The sequence below is a fragment of the Mastigoproctus giganteus genome, chromosome 8, assembly GCF_048544385.1.
Source record: "Mastigoproctus giganteus isolate SK-2022 chromosome 8, ASM4854438v1, whole genome shotgun sequence".
Taxonomy (NCBI): Eukaryota; Metazoa; Arthropoda; class Arachnida; order Uropygi; family Thelyphonidae; genus Mastigoproctus; species Mastigoproctus giganteus.
Genome location: NC_143582.1, coordinates 165,661,234 through 165,679,094, shown reverse-complemented (window position 1 = coordinate 165,679,094; position 17,861 = coordinate 165,661,234). Strand labels below are relative to the sequence as shown.

General features: G+C 37.3%; 1 protein-coding gene across 1 annotated transcript in view; it reads left to right on the top strand.

Annotated features, from left to right (window-relative positions):
• mesh (sushi domain containing 2 mesh) overlaps window positions 1-17,861 on the top strand; it is a 251,344-nt gene that overhangs the window by 150,235 nt on the left and 83,248 nt on the right. Inside the window, exon 16 of the mRNA XM_090380389.1 lies at window positions 1,041-1,201. Coding sequence (XP_090236515.1) covers window positions 1,041-1,201 — 161 coding nt within the window. The remainder of the gene's footprint in view (window positions 1-1,040; window positions 1,202-17,861) is intronic.

The window sequence follows — 17,861 nt, the reverse complement described above, 5'->3', positions numbered from 1 at the left end:
CAACTTAGTTGATTTCAACCCTTCTAAAACTCAGTCTTGTCTTATATCTTGCAAAAAGAACTCTTCTGCTCCTATGCTTACCTTTAGTGACACTTCGATTTCTAGGCAAAATGATATATCTCTTTTGAGGATTACCCTGACTTGTAATCTCTCTTGGCACAAGCACATAACAAATATTGCTTCCTCTGCATCAAAAAACTTGGTTTTCTCTTTCGCTCTCAGCATTACATTTCTTCCAAACAGCTGCTCACTCTGTATAAATCGCGAATCCGCCCTACCATGGAATATTGTTCCCACATCTGGGGTGGTGCCCTCAAAACCTCTCTCAGGCTTCTTGATTCCATTCAGAAGAGGGCAGTTAGGTTAATTAATGATTCATCTTTAACAAAGTCTCTCCATTTGCTGTCTCATAGACGTACTGTTTCTGCTGCATGCCTCTTCTACAGATACTTCCATGGGCACTGTTCTTCTGAATTGGCTTCTATAATTCCCACTTTCTCTTTCAAAACAGTCCGAACACTTGCAGCCACCAGCCAACATCCATTTACTGTCCAACTTCAAACTCACAGAACCAACTTTTTATCTTCCTCATTTATTCATTCTACTACCATTTTCTGGAACAACCTTCCTTCATACGTATTTCCTGAAAATTACAGTCTACAGAAGTTCAAGTCCAACGTCAACAAATATCTTCTTTCATCTCAACCTCCAATTCAAGCACGGTACTAAGTACTATAGGTTCTAATACCTCTCGTGTTTGGAGTTTACATTAAAAAAAAAAAAAAACCTTTAAACTACTGTGTTTTGTTACACCCTGTAGCATTATAATGAATAAAGTTCATTAATTCAAATTTCATTGCTCATAAGTTGCTAATAATTTGACACTACTTGTGCATTGGTTCTATAAGATAACAGTAATCAATAATAGCTATGAAGCATTTGTGTCATCTACTGTTTAGATTGCCAAACACTTTAGCATGTATTTAAAAATCATTCAATTACTTCAGTGTAATGGATCTAATATAAATGTTTGATTCTAGGGAGATTAACAGAAATGGACCAGCCTGGGATTGGTGCATCATTATTTTATCATGATGCAATACAATATTCAGAATATGATGACAGATCTTTTGAGCCTGAGTTTGGTAGTCCACCACCGATTACAACAAAATTTAATTACAGTGAAAATGAACTAAACAAGGTAAATATATTATATTCTTAAAATTCTGTTACTTTTGAAATCATAGTTATACTGAATTTTCTTCATTTATTGTTCCAATAATTAAAACAACTTTAATGACAGTTTCAAAAGTAGAAAAGTACAGGGAAATTTGTTGAGGGTTGTTTTCTGTTAATTCAAGATTACCAGTCTTTTACTGAATGGTGAAAAGATCACTACAGGCATGCCTCACTTTAAGGCACTTTGCTAATACGGTTCTTTTCAATTATATTCATATTTATTATTTTTGGCGCTTGCTTGCTGTTAAGGGGGTTTTCACTGGCCACGTGCACATCAGCTAAATCGAGTGAGTTGACCGGCGCCGTTTTGTTACCCACGCTCACTGTTTACAGCATTTGTGCACTTCGTGTCTCAGTGTCGTATCCTGGAAATTTTCAAAATTTTTCAAACTTTTTACTTGTTATTGTTATTATTGTAATTATTAATTACGGTACACAGTACAGTGGTCCCTAAGTGTAGTGCTAGTGAAAAGAATAGTTTCAAGTCATTTACTTTAAATCAAAAGCTGGAAATGATTAAGCTTAGTGAGAAAGGCATGTCGAATTCCGAGATAGGCTGTGACCTAAGTTTGGTGTGCCAAACAGTTAGCACAGTATTGAACTCAAAGGAGAAGTTCTTGAAATAAATTAAAAGTGCTACTCCAGTGAACATGAAAGTGATAAGAAAGCTAGACAGCCTTATTGCCGATATGGGGAAAGTTTTAGTGGTCTGGATAGAAGATCAAACCAGCCACAACATTCCTTTAAGCCAAGGCCTAATCCATAGCAAGGTCCTAACTCTCTTCAATTCTATGAAGACTCAGAGGCGAGGCAGCTGCAGAAGAGAGGTTTGAAGCTAGCAGAGGTTGGTTGATGAGATTTAAGGAAAGAAACTATCTCCACAACATAAAAGTGAAGGTGAAGCAGCTAGTGCTGATGTAGAAGCTGCAGAATGAGCTAGCTAAGGCTATCCAAATTAGCTAGCTAAGGTAACTGATGAAGGTAGCTACACTAAGTATCAGATTTTCAATGTCAACAAAACAGTCCTATATTGGAAGAAAATGCCGTCTAGGACTTTCATAGCTAGAGAGAAGTGAATGCCTGGCTTCAAAGCTGCAAGGGAAAGGCTGACTCTCTTGTTAGGGGCTAATGCAGCTGGTGACTGCAAGTTGAAGCCAATGCTCATCTACCATTCTGAAAATCCTAAGGCCCTCAAGACTTATGCTAAAGCTAGCCTACCTGTGTATTATAAATCAAACAACAAAGCCTGGATGACAGCAGATCTGTTTACTATGCGGTTTACTGAATATTTCAAGCCACTGTCGAGGCCTACTGCTTTATAAAAAAATTCCTTTCAAGATATTACTGATTAGTGAGAATGCACCTGGTCACCCAAGAGCTCTGGTGGAGATGTACAAGGAGATTAATGTTGTTTTCCTGCCTGCTAACACAACATCTGTTCTGCAGTCCATGGATCAAGGAGTAATTGCTGCTTTCAAGTCCTATTATTTAAGATGGACATTTGTTAAGGCTATAGCTGCCTTAGATAGTGATACCTCTGATGGGCCTAGAAAAAATAAATTGAAAGCCTTCTGGAAAGGATTTACCCTTCTAGATGCCATTAAGAACATTCATGATTCATGGGAAGAGGTCAAAATATCAACCTTAAAAGGAATTTGGAAGAATTTGATTGCCACCCACATGGATGACTTTGAAGGGTTCGAGACTTTAGTGGAGGAAGTGACTGCAAATGTTGTGGAAATGGCAAGAGAACTGGAAGTGGAGTCTGAAGATGCGGCTGAATTCCTGGCATCTCATGATTAGCTTTAACAGATGAGGACTTGTTTTTGGTAGATTAGCAAAGAAGGTTACTTTTTGAGATGGAATCTACTCCTGATGAAGGTCCGGTGAGCATTGTTGAAATGACAATGAAGGATTTAATACACTACATTGACTTACTTAATAGAGTAGTTTCAGGCTTTGAGAGGACTGATGCCAATTTTGTAAACAGTTCTACAGTGAGTAAAATACTATCAAATGGTACAGCATGCTACAAAGCAATCCTTCATGAAAGGAAGCATTAGTCAATAAGGCAAACTTATTTGTTGTCTTATTTGAAGAAAGTGTCACAGCTACCCCAACCTTCAACAACACATAGCCTTACCATTCAACAGCCATCAATGTCAAGGCAAGACTCTCCACGAGCAAAGAGAATAAGATTCATCTAAGACTCAGATGATGAAGCTCCACTGTCTCCTTCAGCCTTCCTTCCATAATTACTTCTAAAATGTTCATTTGTCAGTCACCATAAGCAAAGGACGGAAATATTTTAAGGTTAGCAATACAGTACTGTAGTATTTTATTATTTTTTTTATTTATTTATTATTTTTACTTTTGCATCATTTTTTTAGGCCTAGCACTATTGTGCACTTAATAAATGATAGTGTAAATATGTTTTTAGGCTTTTATATGCACTGGCAAACCCTTAAAAAAGGCTGTGATTCGCTTTAAGGAGATATTTGCTTTACGGCGGCGGTGTGGAACCTAACCTGCTGTATTAGTGAGATATGCCTGTACTATACTACAGATCTCATGCAATTGGTAATATGAGGTCTCTGGATGAAGTTAGCTCTCATTGGCTTTCACCAATCATGATTAATGGCTGGGCATCTCCTATTCTAGTTGCATATTCAAAAAGAACATGATACACTTTGCCATGAATTTAAAAGTTTGGGGGGAAGAGTTAACTGTGTGCTGTTAATTGCTCTTAGAACATTTTCAAAACTCTTACCAAAATAATATACAGTCAGTTCTGCTATAATGCGGTACATGTGTTCCTAAAAATCTCAGCATTATCGTATTTCATGCATTAAAAGCAACAGGACTTATGGGAAAAAACAGGGATAGGGACAGAGCACTCAAATAAAAATGTTTAGTCTGGTAAGTAAAACACTAAAAAAAGTTAGAAAACCCAATTAAATTGCTAACAGAGGTTTAAACATCTTAAATTTCTAATAAATAAATAAATATTGCTGTAAATATAGCACTTTACCTTGACAAGATATGAAGTTTGCTTGATTGATATTTCTGTTAACTCACATTTTCTTCTTTTTTTTATTATAAAAATTAAAATAGTAAAAAAGATAAGCATTCAATAACAACAAACACGGGACACAAATTGCACAAGTGTGGCAAGTTTACGAAGAGAAGTTTCTGAAAATTTATTTATGTTTTTATACGATTGAAGATTTCATGGAGGGGGATACACATTTCACCATAATAACGGAAAAGCCCACAGAATTCCAGCTATCAGTATTTTGGTATTTGGTATGTTGAAGGTCTTGCGGCTCCTGGGATTTCTCCCATCTCCGCGGTGTTCTCTGTATCGAGTGACAGTACCCTGTCAAGCCAGAGATTTAAAGTGTGTGGATCGTGTATAGTGTAGTCTGTTGTGCCCATTGTTCATCTGGCTTATTGGCCATCAGGCTCCTGATGGGACCCGACGTTGCCCATACCGCGCCACGTGGAGGCTAGCCAGGTGTTACCAATAAGGAATCAGTACTCTGGCAGGTCCTGCCACCTACTTTCCTCAGATTTCAATGGCTAGGACCTATATAAAAAAAAAAAAAGAGAGATTGCTTTAATCGCTGTTGGTGCTTTGTTTGGTCAAGCTATCAGTATTATCAGAAATGCAGTAAGATTGAGTTTACTACCCATTTATAACTTTTCAGTTAGTGCTAATTTATAATTAGCACTAACTGAAAAGGGCAATAAACCAGGAACTGCAAATTGTTTTTTTGTTTTATGGTAGTGATGTCCAGGAATGTGCTCCTCTGCTCACGCTATCACTCCTCACAAAATTTCTGTTTGAACAGAAAAATGTGAGCTCCAGAAAACACGAGTCCGCCTACAATATCACATTATCTTGTGAATATAGCAAATGACAACAGTGTATCTCCGACCAATACAATTACACTAAATGGGAAATATAGCTCTCACACATTTGACGTTTGACATTTTTTAAGCTTCGTAAACTCGTATGTATTGCTGTGCTTGGTGCCAGGTTTTGCATTTACCTGGTGTTACTCGCAGACAAAATTGCACATGAGCCAACTCAAAATTGCGTTATACTTGCATTGTTCCCTAATATATCAGTCGCATTGGAGCAAATTCGCGTTGCAAAATTGCACATTATAGGAGAACTGACCGTTCTCCTAAACATTATAGGAGAACTGAAAGTCAAACCCTTTATGAAGGTCTGGAATGCTGAGTTTAACAATAACAGAAAAACTAGCAGTAAAAGGCTGGCTGCCACTCAAGTTTAAAGATTGATGGTTACAATGGGAACTATATGATACACTCTGCCAAGAATTTATATGTTTGCTGATATATTTTAATAAAAAAAAAATAATAACAGTAAAAAATGCTAAACTCTATATTAAAGTTCAGGGTTTAAATATCCAAAGGAGCTGGCTTCTGCATTTGCCCCTATGTATGTCCTGATGCTGTATAAGTTTGCTTTCTTGCATCATATGCTTCATATACTTTCTCATATTTCTCATATATAGTTTCTCATATACCTCATATATTTCTTGCATCATATACTAATGCTAAGTTGTCTGTTTTCTTTTGTTTTTTACTTTCCTTCACTTATCGTAATGAAATTGTTGTGTTTGATTCGTTAAGAAAAATGGGGATAAATAAATCAAGTTTTTATTTCTAATTTGCCATTAAAAGGAGATAAATGCTATACCTGTGTCATGCTGTTGCAGAAGCTGGCTGTGGAATGACAAGCTGTTAGCCTGCCATTGCACAGCTGTCTCTTTGCACTCCTCAAAATTTTTCCTGTATAAGTAAGACTATCTCTATCTAATCTGTACTGGAGCACATAGAAATTCTTCAGGTGTACTGATTTTAATTCAAAGTCAAAACTTGGATAACTTTTGGATAAGATAGTCTCCTGAAATGGCAAGCAGAGCTATAGTGCTAAACACAAGTGTTTAGCACTATGCCAGTTGGAATTTTCCTGAAGATTTGGCACCAGGAATGGATCATCAAGTGCTGATTTCTTTGGTTTCAAACAAGGTAATTTTAATTGAAGATGTGATTTTGAGGGGAACTGAGTATATTTTCTGTAATAGAGACATATGGAATACAACCAAAGTATATGTTCAAGGCACAATAATTGATGACACTAATGACCAGTTGTCAATTCTTAAGGAACTAAAACGTATATGAATATCCATGTGGGAATGACTGATTGAAAGAAAAATCAAACTGAGGGCCTGGTCACAAAATGTTATGCTGAAAAAATGGTGAATGGTAGGTAAAAATGTTATTTAGACTGCAGTTCCAGCCTAGACACAATAGGGATTAACTATGAATAGGATTGAATTTGAAAGTGTCTGCAATTCTGCCCAGACACAATAGGAGGGAGTATATGATGAGAGCCTTGTCGATCAATTCGGCCCTGGAAAGATTGTGCAAGGCTCAAGGGGTAGAATTTTTTTCAGCCTGGACTGTACTTGTTAACAGGAGAGATTGCTTCTACAGGGATGGGATACACTTAAATAGAAAGGGTGCAAGAATATTTGCTGATGCTATCAAAGCAGTGTTAGGTGGGTCGGAAAACTGCTAGCTTGGGGGGGAGACAAAGACTAATAGATTAACAGTAGCCAGTGGCAGAGGTGAAAGAGATTCTTGCACTGCTTCTATTGGAATGAGCAGAAGCCTGAAAAACAAGACGCAGGATATTTCAGAGACTGCTGGAAGCCATTGCGGTACAAGTAAACACATGGGTTGTGTTAGGGTAGCTAAGAATAGAAACAGCTGCATGTATACTTGCGTGTACACCAATGCTAGGAGTTTAGTAAATAAATTTGATGAATTTGAGGTATTGCTCAAAACATCAAAGGCAGATATTGTTGGGATATCAGAGACGTGGTGTCACACAGATATAAGGAAAGAAGAACTGGAATTTGGGGAGTACAATGTCTACAGAAAGGATAGACAGGATAGGAAGGGAAGAGGGGTTATGCTATTAGTTAAGAAACACATAAAATCCAAGGAAGTGAAGCCAGTCGACATCGATGCACAGGGCAGTGTCGAGTCAGTTTGGTGTGACATAAGCATAGGTAAATCAAAATTGAGAGTAGGAGTGTGCTATAGGCCTAATCACTCTGATGAGTATAATAAGATACTGTACAGGGAAATAGAATGGGCCAGTAAATCAGAGAGTCTTATAATGGGGGATTTTAATTTCCCAGATATTGACTGGAATTTGTGGGTTGGTCACTCACACACTAGCAAGGCTTTTGTGGATTTATTGGATGATTGTTTTCTACACCAGCATGTTCGGGAGGCAACTAGAGGGAGTAATACTCTTGATCTGATTATCAGTAGTGATTCTTCATGCATTAAGAATCTACAGATAAAGGAACCACTAGATGGCAATGATCACAGTGTGCTGAAGTGGGATTTACTCAAGGAGGTAACTACCATCAGAGGTAAAGGGAAGGGTTTTTGCTTTCGTAAAGGCAACTATGATGGTCTGAGACAGTATTTAAATTCTATACAGTGGGACCAACTGATGATGTTACAAACAGCAAATTCAAAATGGGAAGCATTCAAGGAACTAATCTTGGAAGCTACCAGGCTTTACATACCAACTAAGAAATATTGTTCAAGGTTCAGGCCTAAATGGTTGTCAGATGAACTAATGAGACATATGGCAGAGAAGAAAAATGCATGGGATACATACAAATTAACTTATATGATAGATATAAGTTGGTCTGTAACCAAGTTACAAAGGAGATTAGGCAGGCAAAGGCAGATTATGAGAAATCCTTGGCAAAGGATGCAAAGAAAAACAGAAAAGAGTTCTTTACCTATTTAAACTCAAGAAGGAAAGAGATGAATCAGATTGGTCCACTGGATGTTAATGGTTCAACAGTTGAGGATCCTGCTCAGGTGGCTAACAATCTAAACAAGTATTTTGCATCTACATTCACACATGAGGAGTTATTCAGGAAGGGGAATGTCGAAGGTGAAGTAAACATTAGCAGTGAGCTACATGATTTTCTAATAACTGAGAGGAAAGTGGAGGAGAAATTGTTGAGGATAAACATAAAAAAGGCACCCGGGGTGGATGGGATCTATCCAGTTATATTAAAGGGGGCAGCAAAGGAAGTAAGCAAACCCCTAGCCATAATTATGAGAGCTTCTTTGGACTCAGGTGTGGTACCCATAGACTGGAGATTTGCAAATGTACCCCCAATTCACAAAGGAGGATCAAAGGCTGACACAAGTAATTATAGACCTGTTAGTTTAACTTCGGTTCCAGGAAAATTAATGGAGGCACTGGTTAAAGAAGCACTGCAGGATCATCTAGACAAGAATTCAGTTATAGCTCAGACACAGCATAGTTTTGTTAATGGCAGGTCTTGTCTGACCAATTTGATTGGATACTATGATGTAGTCACAAAAGAACTGGATGCAGGGAATAACTTTGATATTATATATTTGGATCTTAGAAAGGCTTTTGATACTGTTGCGCATGGAAGACTGCTGCACAAATTGGATCAGTGTGGCATTGGAGGCAAATTGCTGCTATGGATAAAGGGATGGTTGAGTGGCAGAAGACAGAGAGTGGTAATCAGTGGACACTGCTCAACGTGGACTAATGTTATTAGTGGAGTTCCTCAGGGTTCAGTGTTGGGTCCATTGTTGTTTTCTGTATTTATAAATGATATTGATGATGGTATATCAAGCTTAATGTCCAAGTTTGCAGGCGATACAAAGGTTGGCAGGGTTGTTAAGGACACTACTGATGCTATGCTGCTGCAACAGGATCTGGAAAGATTGAGCAGATGGGCTGAGAGGTGGCAGATGAAGTTTAACATTGACAAATGTAAAGTACTACATATGGGAAACAGTAACCCCAGATCAATGTATCAACTCTGTGATACTACGCTGACAGTGGTAGAGAATGAAAAGGACCTGGGGGTAATTGTGCAGGCAGATATGAAGTTCTCTGAGCAGTGCAGACAAGCTGCAAGAGTAGCTCATGGTGTCTTGTCAATGATATACAGGAATTTTTCTAGCAGGGATAGGGATGTGATTATTCCCTTGTATAAGGCATTGGTCAGGCCACACCTTGAGTACTGTATACAGGTCTGGAGGCCTCATTTCAAGAAGGATGTAGAGCTGCTGGAACGAGTCCAGAGAAGGGCAACAAGATTAGTGAATGGAACAAAGGGTTGCTCTTATGAAGAGAGGCTTAAGTTTTGCAAATTACAGAGTCTGGAGACTAGGCATCGGTGAGGTGATCTGATAGAGGCATATAAGGCTTTGAATGGCTTGAGCATGCTCAATGCCGATGGGATTCTTCCTCTTGCTCAGAATAATCACCTGAGAGGGCATAAATTCAAATTGAGGAAGGACGGATATCGGATAGATGTGGGCATAAATTCAAATTGAGGAAGGACGGATATCGGATAGATGTGCGGAAATTTGCCTTTAGCCAGCGGGCAGTTGGTTTGTGGAATAGACTTCCATCACTTGTTGTTTAAGTTGATAGCCTAAACAAATGTAATGCTCAGCTGGACAGGTATTTCGAACGAACGGAGGGATGAAATGGGAGTAGTGGTTGTGTTTTTTTTTTTTTTTTTTTTTTGGCTGATGCTGAATAAGCTTGCTTTCTTGCATCATATGCCTCTACTAATGCTAGCTAATGCTAATGCTAATGAACATAAGGGACTTTGCAGAACTTGACGGTAACTTTCTGCTAGTTGATAGAGGGAATTTTTTAGTAAAGGTAGAAGTTTCTTGAGCAAAAGAGATGCAAGGGTCTTTGCTGATACCAAAGCAGAAGCCTGAAGGGTTCAGATAAATTGCCATTAAGGAAATTAATGTAGTCACTGGAAAAATTCAGATTAGCAGTATTGAACAAGGTTACACTTGCTCCTCCTTGCAAATACTTGTTTTCAACCTTAGATTAATACATTCATGAAAAGATGCTATGAAATAGATGTACAAATCACCAGCAAACACAAATCAAGGGGAAAAACTTGTTCAAATAGATAAAAGAGCTGTATCAAAATAGTATACAATAATAAAATTTTGCCAAAAAATAGAAATGTTTTTGGTAACACAGTATTCCAAATGCAATCTTACAATTGCCTTATGCAGTGGGATCATGAACTCCCTATCTCTACAAGAGATACTGAAAACCATGGGCTTTCCTGGCTGCCTGTTTACTGTTCAGAAAACATTATGTCTACTCATATCATAACTCCCAGATCTCTTTCTTCCTCTACTGATTTTAATTCAATCCTGCACACTTTATCACTAGAGTGTGCAGGACAGTGTCTACCGATGCTCTCCAGGTGAGTTTAGGTAGATTACCTGCTGATCTGCAGATAGTTTTATCTGCATTGATATATTATACAAGGCATAACGTAAGGAAGATTGCCTTGGGTGTGAATTCATGTCCGGAGGACGGGAGGTTTGTATACTGGACAGGATGTTAAAGTTGAGAAAAAGAGAATATTATCAGAACTGAGGCAAGTATGGCAGATGAGGTGGGAAACATCCAAAAAAGTAAAAGTTACTTATATGTTTCTGCCTAAACTGAATATTATAGAAGAAAGAAAAAGTCTGGCAACAGTTTGGAGTATATGCGGCCTTCCTTCTTACTGGGCATGCGCTCACAAAGAGACTGTATGAGTTGGGTCTTGTGAGAGATCAGAACTGCACTTGTCAAGAGCAGGAAACATCAGAACATATTCTGTTTTATTGCAGCCAGTATGTTGATCTTAGGAATCAACTAGAATTATTATTGGATGGCCTTGAGCAGAGTATGTTATGGACCATGTTTGTGGAGAAGTACAGATTTTGTTATTTTAATGAGTTTATACTGCTGTGTTTAAAAGAAGAGAGCATATCAAAGCTGGATAGTAGAGCCCGCCTCCCAGTGGCAGGAATGGAAACCAGGTCCACTGGGATAGGTGAGGTTAGCAATGAACCTAACGTCTATCTCACTTGGCTTGGGCCAAGCAGCATAAGAGCTCTCGTAGTTTATATTTTGAGTTATTTTAGTTGTGTTGAATAGTTAAATTGAAAGTTCAGAGTTTTAACGGCCAAGTTTAAGTGACGTTAAGCACTATGCCACATAAGTCTAGGCTTGGGCGGTGGTACTTAATAGCACTTTGAATGAATGAAAAACCCCACCAAGTGTATAATTTATTTTGGGGTTGCAGTTCCCCAAGTGTTCATCTTGTTGTATTTTTCCACATTAAAACAGAGCTGCCACTTTTCTGACCATTCCAAAGTCTGTTCAGTTCATCCTGAAGGAGTGCTGTTTGGCACTGATCATTAATGACGCTATCAATCTATACATCTTCTGCAAATTTTTACCTCATACCTTGTATTTCTTTGTCAATGTTGTTTATGAAAATCAAAAATGAAAGCAGCCCAAGAACTAATCCTTGGGGAACCCCACTCCTGATGTTACACTAATCTGAAGAATATCTGTTAATCGGTACCCTCTGCCTTCTGCCTTGCAGCCACCCAGTAATCTATTTTAGAATCTTTTCAGTAATCCTAACATGTTCCAGCTCACATGGTAACCTTTCATACCTGCCTAAAGTGAATTCTACCTAAAGGTAGGAGGGACTGAATCAAATGCTTTGCTAAAATAGAAATCAACTATGTTGAAATTGTTCCCTACATCCAATATGCATGCATTTAAAATAGCAATTACAGTAAATGATGTTTTTTATTGTAATTTGTTTACATTTAACAAATTTAACCATTATTTACATTTTTAACCACTAGCACTACCTTGTAGTTGTGATGAGTGTTTAGAGATGTAAATAACATTGCTGCTTGGGTTTACAATAGGAAAATTTATCTTTCTTACTTGATTTGACCCTTCGCTACTTCATTGTCAGTCGTAATATGTTCCAGCTCACATGGTAACCTTTCATACCTGCCTAAAGTGAATTCTACCTAAAGGTAGGAGGGACTGAATCAAATGCTTTGCTAAAATAGAAATCAGCTATGTTGAAATTGTTCCCTAGGTGGTGACAAAGGGTTTCTCTATCATGTAAAAAATAATAATAAAAAAAAAACTCTGTTTTTCTTTTCAAAAAAAAAAAAAATCCTATTTTTAAAATTGGATTTTTTTTTAATTTTTTGAATTTCTGATATTTTCATTAATGAATTGGCTGTCAACTGTGCTGTGTAGTTTGTTGAAAAACATAAACATGCAATAATCGTGTTTGTCTCTCTTACGTGCAATAATTTCATTACACATTATACTTGTGTAGTGCAAAATTGATTGTTGAATTAATTAACACTGTCTTTCAGTAAGATGCCAAAGAAATAGACATAAAATTTCAGAAAATATATACAGGATGTAACATTCTGGAATCATAGGTTTATTCCAATAGGTGTTCAAATTGTCATTCATGGAGTGCCAACAGTTATAAACTTGCGCCAACAACTACCAAAAAAAAAAAAAAAAAACAGAGAAATAGAGTGGGCTAGTAAATCGGAATGTCTCATAATGGGCGATTTTAACTTCCCAGATATTGACTGGAACTTGTGGGTTGGTCACTCACACACTAGTCAGATTTTTGGGGATTTATTGGATGATTGTTTTCTGTAGAAGCATGTTCAAGAGGCAACCAGAGAAAGTAATACTCTTGATCTGGTTATCAGCAGTGATCATTCGTGTATTAAGAATTTGCAGATAAAGGAACCACAAGGTGGCAGTGATCACAGTGTACTGATGTGGGATTTACTTAAAAATTTAATTACCATCAGGGGTAAAGGAAAGGGTTTTTGCTTCCGTAAAAGTGAGTACAGTGGTCTCAGACAGTTTTTAAATTCTGTACAGTGGGATCAACTGACGATGTTACCAACAGTAAACTCTAATTGGGAAGCATTAAGAAATTAATCATGGATGCTACTAAACGTTTCATACCTATTAAGAAGTATTATTCAAGGTTTAGGCCTAAATGATTATCTAATGAACTAATGAGACTTGTAACAGAGAAGAAAAATGCATGGGATGCATATAAATTATCAAGCGACTCAGAAGCCTATGTCAGATATAAGCTAGTCTGTAATCAGGTCACAAAGGAGGTTAGGCAGGCGAAGGCAGATTACGAGAAATCCTTGGCAAAAGATGCTAAGAAAAACAGCAAAGATTTCTTTACTTATATAAACTCTAAAAGGAAGGGGATAAATCTGATTGGTCCACTTGACATCGATGGTTTGACTGTTTATGATCCTGCTCAGAGAGCAAACAAACTGAATGAGTATTTTACATCTACATTCACACATGAGGAATTATTAAGGTTTGAAAATGGCAGAAGGTTATTAAATTGTAGCAGGATACTTAATGATTTTGTAATAACTGAAAGCAAAGTGGAGGAGAAATTGTTGAAGTTAAACATAAGAAAAGCACCCGGGGTGGATGGGATCTATCCAGTTATATTAAAGGAGGTTGCAAAGCAACTAAGCAAACCCTTAGCCATAATTAGAGAGCATCCTTGGACTCAGGGGAGGTTCCCACGGACTGGAGATGTGCAAATGTATCCCCAATTCACAAAGGGGGATCAAAGGGTAACACGAGTAATTACAGACCAGTTAGTTTAACTTCTGTTCCGGGTAAAATAATGGAGTCACTGGTTAAAGATGCATTGCCGGATCATCTAGACAAGACTGCAGCAATAATTCAGACACAGCATGGGTTTGTTAAGGGAAAGTCTTGTCTGACAAATTTGATAGGATATTATGATGTGGTTACAAAGGAACTGGATGCAAAAAATAATTTTGATATCATATATTTGGATTTCAGGAAAGCTTTTGACACTGTTGCGCATGGAAGACTATTGTACAAATTGGAGCAGAATAGTATTAAGGGTAAGTTGCTAAAATGGATAAAAGGATGGTTAAGTGGGAGAAGACAGAGGGCAGTAATCAATGGGTGCTGCTCTTCGTGGACTAATGTTATTAGTGGAGTCCCACAGGGTTCGGTGTTAGGTCCACTGTTGTTTTGTCTATTTATCAATGATATTGATGAAGGTATATTAGGCTTAATGTCGAAGTTTGCAGATGCTACAAAGGTTGGCAGGGTTGTTAATGACAGTAATGGTAGTCTGCTACTGCAACACGATCTAGATAATTTGGGCAGATGGGCTAAGAAGTGGCAACTGAAGTTTTACCTTGACAAATGCAAAGTACTGCATATGGGTAGAAGTAACCCCAGAGAAACGTACCAACTGTGTGGTACTACACTTAAGGTTGAATTACCACCACTTTGCTTATTGGAGGCTTGAAGTGGTGAAACCCATGTTTAGTCTCTAGAGCAAAGTTTCCGGCATCCCCCTCTCCCCATACTTCTCCTTCAACTCATGCACGGTACTAAGTACTATAGGTTTTGATACCTTTCGTGTTTGGGGTTTTCATAAAAAAAAAAAAAAAAAAAAGTGATGCAAGAAAGCAAGTGTATGAGCATATGCAGCATTAGCCAAAAAAAAAAAAAAAAAAAATCACACCATTCTCTCCAAATGCCTGTCCAGTTCCTCCTTAAATTTATTTAACCTGTCAACTTCCACAACGACAGATGGAAGTGTGTTCCAGCAATTAACCACCCGCTGGCTAAAGGCAAATTTCCGCACATCTATTCTACATCTGTCTTTTCTTAATTTGAATTTATGCCCCCTTAGGTTCGTAATCTGAACAAGGGGAAGGATTCCATCAGAATTCAGTGTGCTCAATCCATTCATGCCACTATTACTACTACTACTACCCAAGTCAACCTATCTATTTTCCTGGTACTCCACCAAATTGTGCAAATTATTTGACTGAGAATCGAAGTGCAAATTATTCAGTACAAAGCCATCTTTGTCCATCATTTCAGAAGACTCTATGATCTATCATGGGCAATATGAAAAGTGGATCTTCTTGAAGCTTGGACTTAGTTGGGTAAGATGGTGTAGATAGGAACTTTGTTTTCTGTTTTATTTTCCTCTTCTTATGTTCCCTCTGTTTTCTTTCCTTTCTTGCTTTGTACTGGTCTTTCTCTTCTCTTCCTTTCTTTAATTCTGCATACATCATGCTACTATAGTGTTTTGGATTAGTATGTTGAGTTGATATATATATATATATATACAATGGTTTCAGTGTTGGTTGGTAGATCTCTGACCTGGCACGTGGGTGGGAACTAGCTTGCAGCAGTGTGCTGCAACAGGCTAGGCTAAGAGGCCAGTCACTCAACACTACATTACAATACACTTACCCCACTACACTGATTGGCCTTTATTTGTATGGTAACTACACATATTAAATGTGGAGTTGCCATAGTTTTGCTGGGCCGCATGAACACACATACACTCACGCACACGTGCGCTCACACACACCAGAAAATAAATTTTAAAAAATAAAATACCTTGGAATCTAACCATTCACAAGTTATCAAGGCAAAATGTGTAGCAATCCCATCCTGCTGAAAAAACCAGACATGCTGACATGTTCCAAGTGGCATATCATCTAAGGCTCTAAGACTTCATTCAAAATTGCAACATATGTTTCCCCTGACATATTAGCATTAAAGTATGGTGTTGAGTAATTTGATTCCACAAATGCCCATGCTGTTGTCTTCAGGTCGTTTTAAACATGAGTCTCTTCTGCCTTGAAGTTATGGCGAACATTGGTTTCTCAATTTGCCCAGTAACAATAGTGAAGTGATGAGGCAATTTTCAGATGGAAAATAGCCTTATCACGAAGCAAGGTATCACTCTCACAGTGTTATCTACTCGCCCCAAACTGTTGATATCTGTTGCAATCATCCCCAAGAAGTTCTTTCATGCATGTGACTTTATAAGGATGGAATTTGTTTTCTGCAAAATCTGTTGAAGAGATGTGTGACTTATTCTCTCTTCTCAGGCACTTTTTTATGTTTTTTATCTATGAGGGCTTGTTGCAACTTTTTCCAGTGGTACAAATTGATGCACACAAAGTTCTTGCAAAAAAAGAAATCAAAATGATAAAAATTCTAAATACTATTAAGTACAGTACAAAAGATTTTTATTGCAGAATGTACATACCAAAAGAATATAAGTGAAGTATGTACTGTATTTTTATTTTGAAAAATAACTGATCAGCTTAGTTTGCACAGTTCTTTTCTTTTTTTTATCTGCATACATCTCTTTATAACATCAAATGCCATTTTTAAACGCCTGCCTTACTTTCATACCTTGTTCGATGTTTGGATCAAGAAGAACTCTCAGTGCCATTACATTTCTTCTTTCCACTTATATTTGCGTATAAAGGTGTAGCATTAGAAAACAGGCCTTGTGCATCGGGCATTATATCATTAAAGTTTCTTGTGACTACCGACTAACTGGTTAAAATAAATTTATTAAAATAAAAAAATAAAAATATAATATATACATAAGATAAAACAGAAATAAAATAAAAGCGTTAAAATACAATAAGATAAAAGAGTTAAAATATATATAATAAAAGCATTAAAATATATAGTAGCTTTCGAAGTGAAGTGCCTCTTCATCAGCTAGTCTGTGACTGGTATACATCAGTATATATTAATGGTTACAATAGCACAAGTCAGCTGGGCGTGATCATGTATCATGAGTCTGGTGTCGGTAAAGGTGTAATGAATCCATAAAGGTGTAACATTTTTAAAAATAATTTTTAATAAAAATACACAGCAAAAAATATTTGTACAGCATACACACAGTGAACGACCTCACCGCTCGGAATCTAGACTGTTTACTAATGTATGAATGCTAGCAGAGTCCATATATAATGGGAGTTGTGACAACAGTCAGTGTGGCCTTGAATCCATAATGCATTGGCCTACGTGCTGGCATTATAATATGTACATACATATCAAATGTATTGGTGCGTAACGCAGTTAATTTTTTTTCAATTTGTAAACCACGCTGTTCAAAACCGCGCTGTGCGAGGTATTCCTGTATTATCTTGATCCATACTTCTACATAAATGACCACTTTTATGCCACACCTTTTGTTTTAAAAAATCATTTCATTAACTTTAACACTGTGGCTTTGTTGAATGTCTTCCACAGTTTCTTTCTTTCTGGCTTAGGTTCTCCTGCATGTAAAATATTCAGTTCAGCTTTTTCTTGTAAGGTATAAAATTGTACCCCAGGGGCTCACATCTGGTGAGTATTGGATTGGCAAACCTGGGGTTCTGAGCTGGATGTCATCATTCTTTTTCTTAGTGATTCCCTTTTACTTCTGACTTTTTCTCTCTCTCTCTCTCTCTCTCTCTCTCTCTCTCTCTCTCTCTCTCTCTCAGGGTAAATGCAGGAATTTTTTTCTTTTTGGCTGGTGCAGTATAAGCCTCAGGTTTCTTGCACCATATGGCTAATATTAAATAATAATAATTAAAAGAAAAGATTGAGATTAACTTGAGATTGAGCACCTGTATTTTGATAGTGAAATTTAGTTTATAGTGTAGCTAGCATGGACTTTAAAAAACCTGCTTTTTTCGAAAAATCTCCTGTGGTAATGGGCTTCTTTTGGGTGGTAATGGGTTTTTTGTTGATGATGGGCTTCTTTTTCATTTTATTAATTTTTATACTG